This window comes from Lepidochelys kempii, chromosome 7, assembly GCF_965140265.1.
Source record: "Lepidochelys kempii isolate rLepKem1 chromosome 7, rLepKem1.hap2, whole genome shotgun sequence".
Taxonomy (NCBI): Eukaryota; Metazoa; Chordata; order Testudines; family Cheloniidae; genus Lepidochelys; species Lepidochelys kempii.
Genome location: NC_133262.1, coordinates 6,221,967 through 6,236,305, shown reverse-complemented (window position 1 = coordinate 6,236,305; position 14,339 = coordinate 6,221,967). Strand labels below are relative to the sequence as shown.

General features: G+C 45.0%; 1 protein-coding gene across 7 annotated transcripts in view; it reads left to right on the top strand.

The window, feature by feature from the left end:
* Nucleotides 1-14,339, top strand: part of ADAMTS9 (ADAM metallopeptidase with thrombospondin type 1 motif 9) — a 135,655-nt gene that overhangs the window by 3,662 nt on the left and 117,654 nt on the right. For 6 of the 7 annotated variants that reach the window (XM_073351003.1, XM_073351002.1, XM_073351004.1 and 3 more), the window contains exon 4: nucleotides 652-814. In XM_073351003.1, coding sequence (XP_073207104.1) covers nucleotides 652-814 — 163 coding nt within the window. Of the gene's footprint in view, nucleotides 1-651; nucleotides 815-6,877; nucleotides 7,229-14,339 lie in introns of those variants that run through there. The other variant, XM_073351006.1, reaches the window with a different exon arrangement.

Genomic DNA, 14,339 nt, shown 5'->3' with positions numbered 1-14,339 from the left:
CCCTTCTAGCCTTATGGTTCTACGGTTCTACCTTTTTGTCCGATGGTATACTTTTGCCTGGGAGTGGCATTCCCCATGGCCTGCTCCACAGTCATGTGGGCTAGAAGCTTTGATATCCTCTCATGGGCAGTATCTTCACCAGGTGAGTTCCTCCAAGCTACTGGATGCCACGCTCAGCTTGTCTCTGCTCAGAGTTGTTCTTGGCATATTTTATGTATGAGAAACAGAGAGGGCAGAACATAATAGGGCCCACCTCTGCCCGAAGATGCACTCCAGCATCTCCCATTGAGATCAGGAGTAATTTTGCAAACATCTCTCAAGGAAGAACTGGATCTAATATGTGTCCTCTCTTCACACAGGGCTGAATTCTACTCCTGGTGGGTATTCGTGGTGTAAGTTACTAATCTCCCAGGTTTTAATGGGAATAAAGTGTACAGAGTAAAGTGCTACTCAATGGAGCAGAATTGGGCCCATAGCTTTCAGCCACCGCAGGTGTAGGGGTTGCTTGCCAATCTGAACATGGTTAGAAAGTGTAAATGCCCTAGAAACTTCTGCATGTTACCATGTCCGTTTTATATGGTAATTATGTAGGCCTAGTCTCTAGCATGCTCCCACTGGAAGCTGACCACCTGTCTCTCTCTTCGCTCCCAGCTAGGCACATTCAGGTCTCACGATGGGGACTATTTTGTAGAGCCGCTGCTGTCACCTGATGGACAAGAGTATGAAGAAGAGCACAATAAGCCACATGTGGTCTACAGACACACTGCACCTCAAAAAGACTCACCAGGGGAAAGGCACACTTGTGATACTTCAGGTATTCCTTTGACTACTCCCCATACAGTCACTTCCATGATTCTGCATTGCTGAATTATAAACCATTTACTGTGATATGGGAGAGGACGTTGGCACTGTTTGGGCTAGAAGTAATTGTGGACGTGCAGTGAAGGGGCTGTTGTGAATATCTAGGTGTGGTGCTCTTTGCTTTGGGGATCATTTGCTGCTATTGTTCAGGTGAGGTACATCTTGTCTTTGACTTCTAACTTCAGAAGGTCAACCTTAAGGCCAAATTCTACCACTTCCATTGCCACCGTTGATCCCAATCGTGCCTACTGTGAGGTAAAGTAGTCATCTCTGAGCTCTTGTGCCTTAAACAGCTTCTGTGTCTGTACCACCATACTTTTCTTCCCTCCTAACCATAAGCTCCAAAATACACAATTTTTCCTGCACTTCAGCTGAAACTCATTTGTGCTTTCAACTTGCGTCATCTTGCTTGCAAAAATTCCTTCCATCATGGTCTTTCTAGGCCCCATCTCTCCTTACCTGAATTGGTCCAAAATGCAGTGACTAGTCTCTTCTCCCAACCATTCCTCTTCCTTGGCAGAGGTTACTTAATGTTTTCACTAATTAATTTCTTCTTGGGTCTCCTGTTTTCTCCCCATGTTCGGGCGCCACTCCTTGGCGTACTAAATCTACAGATGCCTCTTGTGTGGTATATTGCAACCTAAACACTGTGGGCATGAATCTGCCAACCATTCTCAGGCTGAGTGGTATGGTTACTCTTCAAGTAGGTGGGGTTACTCATGGAGTAAAGGTATGATTTGATGTGAGTAAGAGCCGCAGAATCTGGCCGCTTGTATGTGTTAGCATGTACACAGTGAAAATCTGCTTTGGACTGTTTTGTGATGCGTTTGTATTGTATTAGTGCTCTACAGAATTACACTGTGTTTTACACTTGTGGCTCATTGAGGGAGGGAGGATGTAGGCAGTGGTTTTGCAATTCAAATGTAAGTCGATATAGTTAGACCTGGTATGTGACACAGTGATTCAAGGAGATGTCCCAAGGCACTGATCAAAGACCAAGCTAGATTTCATGGTAATGGAAGCATGGTGGTACACACACGTGTACACACATTGGGGGGGATAATGGTACATCTCACAAGGCTTTTATTGTTTGTTCTTCCAAGGGTTGCTGCTGGACTATGCCACTCTGGTTTCTCTCTTCCAGCTGTTTCTGCTCCCTTCTTTGAGATCAGATGCAGGAGACTCAGAACAGTTGGAAAGAAACATGGAATCTGGCACAATTCACCAGTAACCCTTGGAGGAACGGACCAGCAGATCATGGAACCCATTGAATCAAAGGTAGACGGAAAGGCCCTGAAAACAATTTAGGGTCTTTCCCTTTGTGCAGTGATCATAAATAGTTCAACCTTCTGACGCATCTAATAGTTTCAGGCCAGGTGTTCGTGCTACACTAGCTTTCTCAAGAAATCAAGCTGTATTATTCTGCTTAATTATCCAGGTCTTTTTCTGTCCTCTGCTAATCTGCTGTGCTTCCCCTTTTCCTTTGCTGCTTGTTCTTTATTGCTCCACACGGTCTGGAAAAAGAGAAGCCCAATAAGTTAAAGCTCTGTCCAAATAATAAGGTTCAAAGGACCCAAAATCGGCAGCATGTTTCTGCCCGTCCCCCATTTCTGGTTCAACAATTTTTAAGTGAATCTTGTGCTGGTGACAGGTGCTGTGTTGTTAACTCTGGACATTGAAATAGCAGTGAAAGCACAGGGTGTATGCACTTCCTTCCACTGGCTCACCCATATTCTTCCACCGCCATCACCTCTAGAGGCAAGAGAGTAGCTCAGATGGCTTCAGGGAGAATGTGAAGCCCAGCAACATTTCTCAAGTTTATCTTTAGGAGTCAGTTTGGAGCCACCTTTGGGCAAACTGCCGCGTTCACATAAGCCGGGGGAAAAGGAAATGATCTCATTAGAATTTATGAGCTCAGTTGCATTGTACCTGAGATCTGTAGATGACATTAAATTTATACTGTGGCTGCAGCCAACATGTGAAAAGTCCATTTGTGCTGCAAGTTAATGGGGAAACCGGAAATCCGCCCAAAGCGGAAATTCAACCCCAGGAAAGACGTAGACCCCAAACGTACAATGAGCGTTGCGTGGGCAGACCCCTTTGCAGGACTGTGGCTTTGTTAAATCTCTCTCTTTTAGAGGCTCTTGCGCCCAGAAACAATTTCCGCATGACAGGCAAGCTGAGGGCACTGTACCCAGCCCCTGCACACTGCACAGCCCCTGCCGTATGCTCCCGGAGCTGCCTCCATCTCTGGCTTAGCCCAGCTCCAAGAGTGTTCTTAGCATAATGAAGTAGTTGTAGACATCTGTCAGCGTCTGCGAAAAGTTTTTCCCCCTGAGGTATGATTGATGGATAAAGTAGGGGCTTTCATTTCCAGCGATCTCCATGAAGCATTTATCATTACTCTTATTAGTTTTCACTTGATCAGGTCAGCTAGGGAATGCAGGCATATTTGTCTTTTGGTTCTGCTACATTTTAATTAGCAGTTTCTTATACAGTAGCTGCGTTTTATGCTTTTTAGATAAATGCAGTATAGGCTCTTGTGACCACGACACAGCTTTTCTGCCATACAGGTTACTGGACTAATGGTGTGTGTTATAATAAACTATTGCCCAGGCTTTGCTGCTGTTCAGTGTAGCGAGCTGTTGTAGTTATGCTGAGGTCCTGGGTTATGATGCTGTTAATAGCAGCTTCTCCTTGTTCTTTCACTGTTGGCCTGTCCCATATCCTTCTCTCTGTGTCTTGCTTCCTGCCAGAGTAGATCGGGAGTTAAGAGGGGGACTTTGTACCCTCACTAACCCTTCCCTTCCTTCGGCCATCACAATAGAGTCCCAGAGTTTAAGGTGATCTAGTCTGACCTGCTGTATATCACAGGCCAGCAACACCTCCCAGCACATGCACGCTAAACCCCAAAGCCAGAGTGAGACCGAAGTATCACAGCTTTCAGGAGACTAGACTTTTCTGTGCCAGAGAATAGGAGGCACCAGTGTCCAACGCACCCACAATATCAGGGAAATGGTTAAATGAGATCTACCCAGATAATCCTGGCGAGTGACCTGCACCAACACGCTGCAGGGGAAGGTGAGAAACCCCCAAAGTCACTGCCAAGTTGACCTGGGGAAAAATGCCTTCCTGACCCACATTTGTTGATCAGTTAGACTCTTGAGCGTCTGAGCAAGGACCAACCAGCCAAGCCCCTGAGAGAGAGAATGCTTGGTGCCAGCTCAGAGCCCATCCCACCCAATGTGTCATCTCCCTCTGAGGCCATTCCTGATGCTTGAGAGGAAGGAGTTAAAAACCCATACACTAGGGGAAAACATCCCTTCCTGACCCCTGCAGGTGACTGGCTGAAACCCTGAAGCATGAGCTTTCAGAACATAAGACATAAACTGCAAGTGAGCCCCAGGGCTGCCTCCTACCATCCTCCTGTCTTACAGTCGCACTCATATATTTTTGTCCAGCTCTCTATTAAAACTAATAAAGTTGGTTGCCCCCAAAACTCCTATTGGGAGGCTGGTCCAGAACCTCGCTCCTCTGATGGTTAGAAACCTTCTTCTGATTTCCGCCCTGAATTTGTTCATGGCCCACTTATATCCATTTTTTCTTGTGCCAAGCTGTCCTTTAGCTTAAGTAGCCCTTCACCCTCCCTGGTATTTACCCTCTTCCCTCCCCCCACTCCCATGTATTTATAGAGAGCAATTCTGTCCTCTCTGATATTTATTTATTTATTTTATTTTGCTAAACAAGCCAAGTTCTTCCACTTTCCTCTCCTAAGATTAGGCCCACCATTCCCCTGATCATTCTATAGGCTGTTCGCTGTGCCTGTTCCAGTTTAAATTCATCTTTCTTGAACATGGGGTGACCTGCTGAGGTTAATTCCTCCACTGATTTATACCCCCCTAGGCTCTGGCACAATAACTAACTAGCTAGACTTGCTTGAACAGCATTTAAAAAATGAAGACTGGCCAGGGTGGATTTTAAATACCACTAGGGGGCGCTGCTTAGACATGCTGCCCGTAGTAGCCCTGCTCGCTCTCCCTGCTTCATGCCAGCAGAGTGTTCCCACAAAACTCTCCCTTAGGTCCCGATTAGCGAGGTGGAGATTGAGAGTTTAAAAAAAGGTCATTTTAATTCAAAAAAGGAGACTGCCCACTGAAGGCGGAGAGCTGAGCTTCCTGAGTTCAATGGAGGGAGGGTCTGCCGCTGCTGTCGAAAGGAATGAGAATCAGTATTATAATCACTTGAGAGATCACCCAATGGACTTGATGATAACTGTACGCTCACCAGTGTACACTCGCAGGTCCTAAGGCAAAGAAGTTCTGTAGATTCATAGATTTCGTGGTCAGCGGGGAGCACACTACGACTATCTAGTCATGACACAGGCCGGGAAATCTTACCCATAATTTCTGCATCAAGTGCACAACTTCTGATTGAACAAGAGCATATTGTTTAGAAAAACATCCAGTCTTGATTTAGTCCAGCTATGGGTATTACTTCACGGTCAGTATATAAATAAACCAGTTTGGTTCATCTCTCATTCCATTCCCAGAGGGGGTTGGATGAAGGTGACTTCTAACATATTCATTTTTTTCCAAACACACCTGTATGCTTGTACACATCACACAAACTAATTAGTTGTGCTTATATCTGTGGCTTTCCCCTTCCAGCCTACTGCCTCTATTGAAATTTTTAATTTCATAGAATATCAGGCTTGGAAGGGACCTCAGGAGGCCATCTAGTCCAACCCCCTGACCAATCCCCAATTTTTTGCCCCAGGTCCCTAAATGGCCCCCTCAAGGATTGAGCTCACAACCCTGGGTTTAGCAGGCCAATGCTCAAACAACCCATATGATTTGTTGCTTTCAGAAAGTGAGGGATAGGAAGCCAACCCCTTCTGTGCTGTAGGGTTCCTTATTTCTCTCCGGTGTTTTCTTTTCATCTTTATCTGTTTTTTGCTGCTTACCTTTCTTTCCTTCTCTCTCTTATATCTCTCCTGAGGTGTGTTTTTGGTCAGTTTTGGTTAATTTATTTCTGATCTTTTGCTAGTATTATCCATTCATGCTTTACAGCTTGTCTGAAGCTTTCTGTTATAATTCTACCTATCTGCTATGTTTTGTTTTCTCCATATTGTTCTTGCTTATTATTTAGTCCCGATTTGTCCATTTCTTACAGCTTTTACTACAAACCCCTTGCAAAAGTTATATTTTGAATTAGCTGTTTCTGTTCTTTCCTCCTTCGCATCCCAATTGTGTTCTGATATCTATCCTCTTACCACGTGACCTTTCATTATGCTTTTTCTGTTTTCTTTCCAGCTTCACATTTAAAAAAACCCAAAAAATCTTTAGCACAGACTCTCCCAGCTACACCTCGTTTTTCCTTCAATTTGGCATAACAGACTCAGGCTGTGGCTGAAATAGATAAGAAGCTTTTTCTCATTTGTAGGAACAAGGATCAAATGTGAGCACTGGCTGCTGACCCCACTTTCATTGCTAGGATAATAGGCCCCTCCCACTCATTTGCCTGGGGATTGGGAAATAGCTGCCCTGGGTTTTGGATGGCAGTCGCAAGTCATGTTGAGGGCTAGCTCTGTAATGACATTTGTTAAAGCAGAAGCATCCACCAGGGCAAAACTCTCCGATGAAACAGCGACACTCACCTCATTGGTGTGACACTGATAAGAAGATGATCAGAGTCCTCCCCATCTTGAAAGAGAGCCAGGAAAAGGCCGTCCTGCTATTTGTATTATGGTGGTAAGAAATGAGAGCAGTTCTCAGGTTAGTGCAGGACAGAGGAGCCCTGGGCTGTGGGAGAACAGGCAGAACTTGCTCCAGCAGAGCCCCCTGCAGACACGGACTGATAGGAGGAGGAGAGGAAATACTGTTATGTTGCAACCTTTTCTGCTCAGTTTCCACAACCCTACAAGTCCCCAAGCTTTACTTGCACCAACGCTCCTTAGGAGCCGCTCTCGAGCGTAGAATATTCTAGCACCTCCTGAAAGCGAACGCAAAAGTGTCACAAATGCGAAGTCCCAAATTCTGACCTGCGTATTTCGACTTAACCTTCTAAATTCCTGCTTGGCTGTTTAGCTACAGTGATTCAGCAAACAGAAACGTCACCACTCGACTTGGATAGCTAACTCCCAGAGCACCAAAAAACAAACAAGAACGTTCCGAAGACATTCGCTAGCTCTAGCATCTGAGAACTTCTCATTTGAAAAAGGTGAAATGCAAAGTAACTGTGAATTATTTGCTCATCTCTTCAATAGAGAGGCAGCTTTTGCTGCAGTCATGCTGAGTGTCGTCCTTATCTCATAGGACACTGACGCTTCCCAGACTTCTGGCCCGATGAATGCCTGCAGTTCCCAAAGGTGAAGGCTGTTGAATGTACGGTTATCACATTGATATCGCATAGCTCTATTGGATTCAATCAGTTTATATCATAAGTGGTTCTATACCCTAGTCCACAGAAGTAACCTATTACTGTGTAGACCGAATATTATGTGGATTCTTTTTTTTCCTTGAAAAATGTGTCCTTTTTTGATGATGCCACAAGAGTCATGGTGCAAAATATGACTCGCTGTGCAGCTGACACACATGACACTGAAATAATCAGTAACATGTCACCGATTCTCAGATACATTCATGAGTAATTTGTAATACATTACACTTTCAAAGTAGCTTTTAACGGTCTGTCCTGCTGAACATAACACTGGAGAGTCACGTAGCGTCCTGGGGCCATTTGTACTCTGGCCTCCACTACCAGATGGCTGTACAATTAAGCCTGGGTTAATTTTGGACCTGATCCCAGATGATGCCAAGCACCTGTAATGTGCCGAGCACCCTCCATTCCCATCATCCATTCTGTTGTAATCTCTCTCCCTGAGATTACTGGTGGCGCTCCCTTGATATGGGCAGGAGTAGCTACAGTCAGGCCATTCCCATGGGCCTGTGACTGCCCCTCCTGAGTCTGCTGGAGCCTGGATTTCTAAAGTTTATGGGCCTGCTGCAAAGCCCATATTTCCTCACAAGCTTATAGGGAGGCTGGGGTTCCACAGGTGAGAGGCTCAGACTGAGGGATGACTAGGTGGGGGCCTTGTCATAGGAGAGGGTAGAGGATCTTCCATTTCCTTTGTGCAGGAGAGACTGTAAACCGGTGTTTGTGCGATGGGAAACTGGGGTCACAATATTTGATTGTAAGATTTTTATGATGGGGTGTGTTCAACTTTAGGATGTGCCTCAGGCTGCGGCTAGCCACCCGATACACACAAAAGGTGTGTGTGTGAAAGAGAAAATTAGTCTCGTATGCCAATGAAAGATCTTTAAATGGACACCTGATTCAGGGTAATGAGATTATATGTGACTTGTTAGAGTCCAAATCTCCCCTTTCCTGGCATCCCCTACCCCTGCCTCCATATCTCAGGATTGTGTCTCTTCCCACAAGATCTTTCCTCATCCCAACCTTACTCATCCCTCTCAATCCCACTCATCCCTGAGGAATCATTCCCATCTCTGCTTCTGTGTTTCTAGCTTGCAGTATTGTTGTGAGTCTCACAATATTGGCTGCGTGTTTTAAAGCCCCAGCTCCTGGAGTCCTGTGACTAGGTGGCAATCTCAGCTTTCCTTTCTTACAGAAGTAAGCTTCTGGCCCTTGTGGCTGTGAAGAAAAGCCTGACATGAACCCAGAAGGCAAATAAAAACATACCTCCCAATGGTTCTAGTGGCTAAAGCAGGGCGCAGTGTCATTCAAATTTGGCCCAGCTGCCTCTCCGCAGGCAGAAAAAGAGGGGCAGCTGAACCAAACCTGAGTGGTGCCATGACCCTATGCACCAGGTTGCAATACCACTGGGTTTGGGAGCCCTCTCAAATGGGGGTCAGGCCCAACCTGCCCCCTTTTCACAATGCCCCCGCCCAGGTGGCCTGAATGCCGGAAACATTCCCAGCTTCAACTGTGACAAGGGCCACATGGGGGTAAAAGAGGGACAGTCCCGAGAAACTCGGGACTATTGGGAGGTCTATAAAAAGACTCCAACCTTTATTATTTTTAAGCCAACCCCATGACTGTGTAGGGCCTGACTCATGAGTTTTGGCAGGAGTGCCCCAATAATCCCAGATGCTCTCCATTCCCCTGCTGCCTGCTGATTGCAACCTCCTGCTGCCCCGCACTCAGACAGACGCTGGGCCCCTGGGAGCCTAGATTGCTGGAGCCCCGTTACTACTGCAAGCAGCCCTCTGTGTCCCCGAGCAGGCATATGGCTTCTTCTCTGCTCAGCCCACCCACCGCTGCCTCCTTGTGGCTCGAGATTGGAATGACAGCTCAGCAGAGCAAGACCTGGACGGGCAGCCCGGCAGAACTTGAACCCGGCAGGAAGGGCAGGAAAAGGTGCCTGTATCAGGGCAGAGGCATCAGGAAGAGGAGAAATTCGGGGAGGATGGGCCCTTCCTCACGCTCCCAGTGGAAATGCAAAGGAACCAGTTGGTTAATAGCAGGCCCAAGTGAGGGGGAACGAAGGGGTGGGGGTCGTGGAATAGTAGAATGGCACCTGCGCAGCTTAATTTTACTGGGCAGGTGGAGACAGTTTCTGAAGGGGAGGGAAGCAGCTGAGGGAACAGCCAGAGGCTGCATCAGAGTGCAGCTCAGCAATTGCGTCTCTGCTGGTGGGTCGGGTTGGGCTGGGAGGAGGCAGCTGGGCCCACTGGGCACTGCTCTGTCCCCCGGCTGGGCGGGCACCAGGCTGCTTTCAGGAGCCAGCTGGGCTGAGCTCCCTCCTTTGCCTGCCCACTGGCTCTGAGTGCTGAGCCGGCCCAGGCGAGGGGCCTGAGCTGACTCCCCAGGAAAGATTGAGCCCAGTCCACCTCCCCCTCCCATGAACGAGGTTCCAGTAGGAGAGAGGAGAAGTGGGGGAGGTGACTCAGACCTGGGGGTCTGGTGAGGAGAGGAGGGGGGCACAGCTTGGAGAGGAGGGGAGCTGATGGGGATAGAGGCACAAGGGTCTTTGGAAGGGATGTGGGCGTTCGGGAGCCTTGGGGAGGGGCTTGAGAGAAGATACAAGACATTTGGAAAGGGGAATGATAGAGGGGAGGGATGTGGTATAGACCCTTTTTGTTGGGGAGAGGGATGTCAGCAAATTTGCCCTGTCTGGGGTGGAAGGGGTGGGGGGGACTTGTGGTAATTGTGAAGGTCTATATGCCCCCCCACACCTCCCGTTTAGCTGGCAGTTAGCCCACTGCCTGCAGGAATCCGCTTGAGTGCGTAAGAATTCATAGCACGGGAATCAAGCATCGTAGACGGGAAGGTGTAACGTTTGCAGGAGCGATATTAAATGTTGTTGTGCTTTGAGCTGTTAACATGCTTGATATGTTTCAAGAAGAAAACCCAGGATTTAGGACCAGCAGGGCAACTGTCCTCAGAGGCAGATGCTTCTGGGTTGGATGTTTCTGATGGTCAGAATATTGTACTGCTTGGTCTTGCCACCCAGCAAAATACCCAGGTGCAGAGACTGAAAAGATCTGAGTGGGACAAAATTAGCCACGCCCATTAACAAGGAGATGAACTTGGGCCGTGAGGTCTTAGTCCTGTACCCAGACATCTCAAGAAACGGCACAGTTCGATATTTCAGTCTGAAACGACTTTTTGTTTCAAAATCCTTGCGCGTGTTATAAAAAAGGTGAAATCGAAACAAAGTTTTTTTTTCAGAATTTTTGCTTTTGTGGAGAATTTAGAAAGTTTCTGGTTTTGTTCCTAATCGGAATAAAGACAAATGTTGAAATCTCCAAATCCTTTGTGAAATGGGATTTCCGTTCTCCGCCCGGCTTTAACATGCCTGTGAATGGTGTGCTGTATTATATGGTTTTGCTGTATGACACTTCTGTCTGCACATACGCTATAAGTTAAATCTGTACATTTTTAGTGAATCCTTTTGCCGTTAAAGACTTTAGATCTAATTTAGCTCTATACACTGCTAAGCAAGCTCAGACTGACTTGTATTTGAACTTTCTTTGGTTTGCTGTGCCAGTAGTAATCAGACAATTATCATTTTTGTCTCGTATGTATGAACGAACGTAGAATGTTATTTTTCACTGGATTCTTATTTGGGTTTGATCATTCATTTCCCGTTTCATTTTTGTTCTTCACTCCCACCCCCCAGTCTATAAATGCTGTTTTCTATATCCTACTGTAGCAATTTACAATTCTCTGGGTCCATAGTCATGGAAGTGGAGTTAACATCCTGTGGAGTTAACATTAATTCTGCCTTTAGGCTTGATTGTCAGAATATGCTACCAAGCAAGCCCCTCACCTCCCCCCTCATTTCACTCCTCCATCTCCAGCTGTCATCCTAGCAGCATAACAAACTTCCATCACCAAAACTAAATTCTGCTCTTGGTTACATTGGTGTAAATCTGGAATAAATCCATTGACTACAGTAACTCCAGATTTACACTGCGGTGTAACAGAGAATTTGCCTTGATGTTATTAAAAGGGAAAGATCTGAGTTTGTCTTCTATGACAGTTCAGTGAATGCCCATCATTTGAATAAGGTAGGATTTTTTAGTTTGCTTAATCCGAATACAGAACACACTGTATTTTCTAGACTGCGACTATAAATACAGCTACTATCCTGTCACCATGCATGTGATTTCTCAGTGGGCTGCGGGAGAGCCAAAGGGAAATCTTCAAAAATTACAGTAAAAAAAGTGTGCATGTTTCTTGAAATCTGGGGTGGATGGACGGATGGATGGATCAGGGGGTTAGTAATGGAGTATAGCCTCTTCCATCTATAGGTGGCTGGTTTAGATGCCTCCTAAGATGGCAGTGGCCGATGCTTGTGTTTGTGAAATGAAAGTCCGGGTCTCCCTCTAATTCTGGTATCCACATCACAGAAACCGCAATCAAAAATTCACCCCCTGTTAGCAGCCTCAGAGAGGCAGAGGACTCTGCTGGCATGGAATCTGAACTGTTCCTCTCACTCCAAGCAGTGGCCCCATGAGGTCAGGGTTGAGACACATTTGCAATATTAAAGGAGGACTTGTGGCACCTTAGAGACTAACCAATTTATTTGAGCATGAGCTTTCGTGAGCTACAGCTCACTTCATCGGGTGCATACTGTGGAAACTGCAGAAGACATTATATATATATATTGGTGTGTGTGTGTGTGTGTGTATATATATATATATATATATATATATATATATATATATATATAAAAATGTCTTCTGCAGTTTCCACAGTATGCACCCGATGAAGTGAGCTGTAGCTCACGAAAGCTCATGCTCAAATAAATGGGTTAGTCTCTAAGGTGCCACAAGTCCTCCTGTTCTTTTTGCGAATACAGACTAACACGGCTGTTACTCTGAAACCTGTCATTTGCAATATTGCAAAGCTTGTGCTACTGCTCCCCACCTGTGTACTGTACCTGTGTACTGAGCAGAGAGAGGAGTTTTGTTTTCCTTGTGTTCTCATTAGTACCTTTCATGAACTTCAGTGAAAAGACTCTCTGAAATAATTAGATGGTTTTAAAGGGAGGTAAATAAAAAGAGGATCTAAGGGCTGTTTAAAACACTGCTGTGTTGTTTTGAAGTTCACTGTAAGGGTCTATTCTCCTTTTGTTGCATAATTGTCACTGGTAGCAATTGGATTTAGAACTCCTATTGAGAGTTAGAACAACAGGGTTGGATTCTATAGCCTGTACTCCTAGGTGTGTTTCCAGTGATTTCACTGGGACTTCATGTGAGTGTGGGTAGCATGATCAGCCCTGTATATTGAAACCAAACCACATATACAAAGCCATTCTGCAAGGGTGAATTGACTGTAGCTCTCCCTAACAACTTCAGTTCCAGGGAGTCAGGTCACAAGGTGTTTAACCGCCTTGAGAGAACTCAGTTAAATTTTGCTCAGCTTTATGAAAGTGTGCAATAATTAACTTCCTAACTTTAGCTTTAGCATCTGCTTCGCTGGGTCAGAGCAGTTATAGAGACTTTATAGACTAACTACCAAATAGCAAGTCTTAAGTACTAAAACACCTGGTTTATGTATTCAAATTGCATTTGATAATAAGTTAGTTTAAAAGTACTTTTTTTTTTTTTAAACCTGGGAGGGAATTTTAATACTGTTAGCTAAGAAGCTGCTTCCCTTCCCCCTTCCCGCCCCAGCTTTCATGAACTTGAACTGGAATTGCTTTCATTGTCACATGCCTTATTTAATTGTGCAAAATGCTTTCTAGTCCCAAGGGCAAGTTAATGTGGAAGTGGAAAGGATTAGAGCCATTAGGGACAAGTGATCACTCTTTTAATTTTTGATTTTAGCATAACAATAGTTACTACTTCAAAAGCAATCCCAGGGTCTACTCCTGTCATCCTTACTAATGCAATCAGTCACAGTACTCCTATAGGGCCTGATTCTCCATTGACTTTGGGACTGGTCCAAAGTCCATTAAGTTCAATGGAAAGAGTCCCATTGATTTAATTTCAATGGTCTTTGAATCATCCTTTGGCCAAACTGAGTGCAAAGTAAATCTAAAATGCTACCAGACCAGGATGGTAGCATTTTACTTCCAATTTGCACCACTGTAAATGACTGCACAATGTACAAGGCCCATGTCGTTTGCTTGTGTGAATGAAATTTACAGGATTGGGTCTTTATATCCTTCTGTTGGCTTCATTTCTTCCTTCCTGTTGCAAGTGAAAATTAATTGTTAGAGTTTAGATCCATCAAGTACTGTACTGGGTGGTTGCTAAACTAAAGCAATCATTAAAAACGGAAAAGGAGGACTTGTGGCACCTAAGGGACTAACAAATTTATTTGAGCATAAGCTTTCGTGAGGTACAGCTCACTTCATCGGATGCATTCAGTGGAAAATACAGTGGGGAGATTTATATCAGAAACAGACATGGTTTAAAGAGCCAGTGTTAGGAAATTGTTAGACTAGTTCTTTGACCACGTTTAAATGAATATCAACTGTTGAAGCTGTACAAAGGATAGCTTCATTCATTCTTGAATTATTAATCTAGTGGTGGCTTGGCTTTAAATGCCAGGCACTTGAAAATCCATCACATCATTGGGACTTGGATTTTATTGTGAATAAGCCAATGTCTTGTTTCTTAAACCCATCTAATTACTGTCATGTGTAGGTAAGTGCTTTCCAGTTATTGCAAGGAATTGAGAGATTGCCAAACAAATATTTTGCTTCCTGTTCTCTGTTGATATATCAACTGTGGTAGACAAATGCAAAACATCACACTCTTCCTATAGCTCAAAATGTAAGAGTTTTTCATTGCTCTCCATGTTATCAGAGTAAGCTTGCCATTGTTAAGTTACGTTTTACAGAGTTGGTTCCAGGGTATTAGAGAGACAAGATAGGTAAGGTAATATCCTTTATTGTACCCACACTGTTAATTTATGACAGGTTTCAGAGTAGCAACCGTGTTAGTCTGTATTCGCAAAAAGAAAATGAGTATTTGTGGCACCTTAGAGACTAACCAATT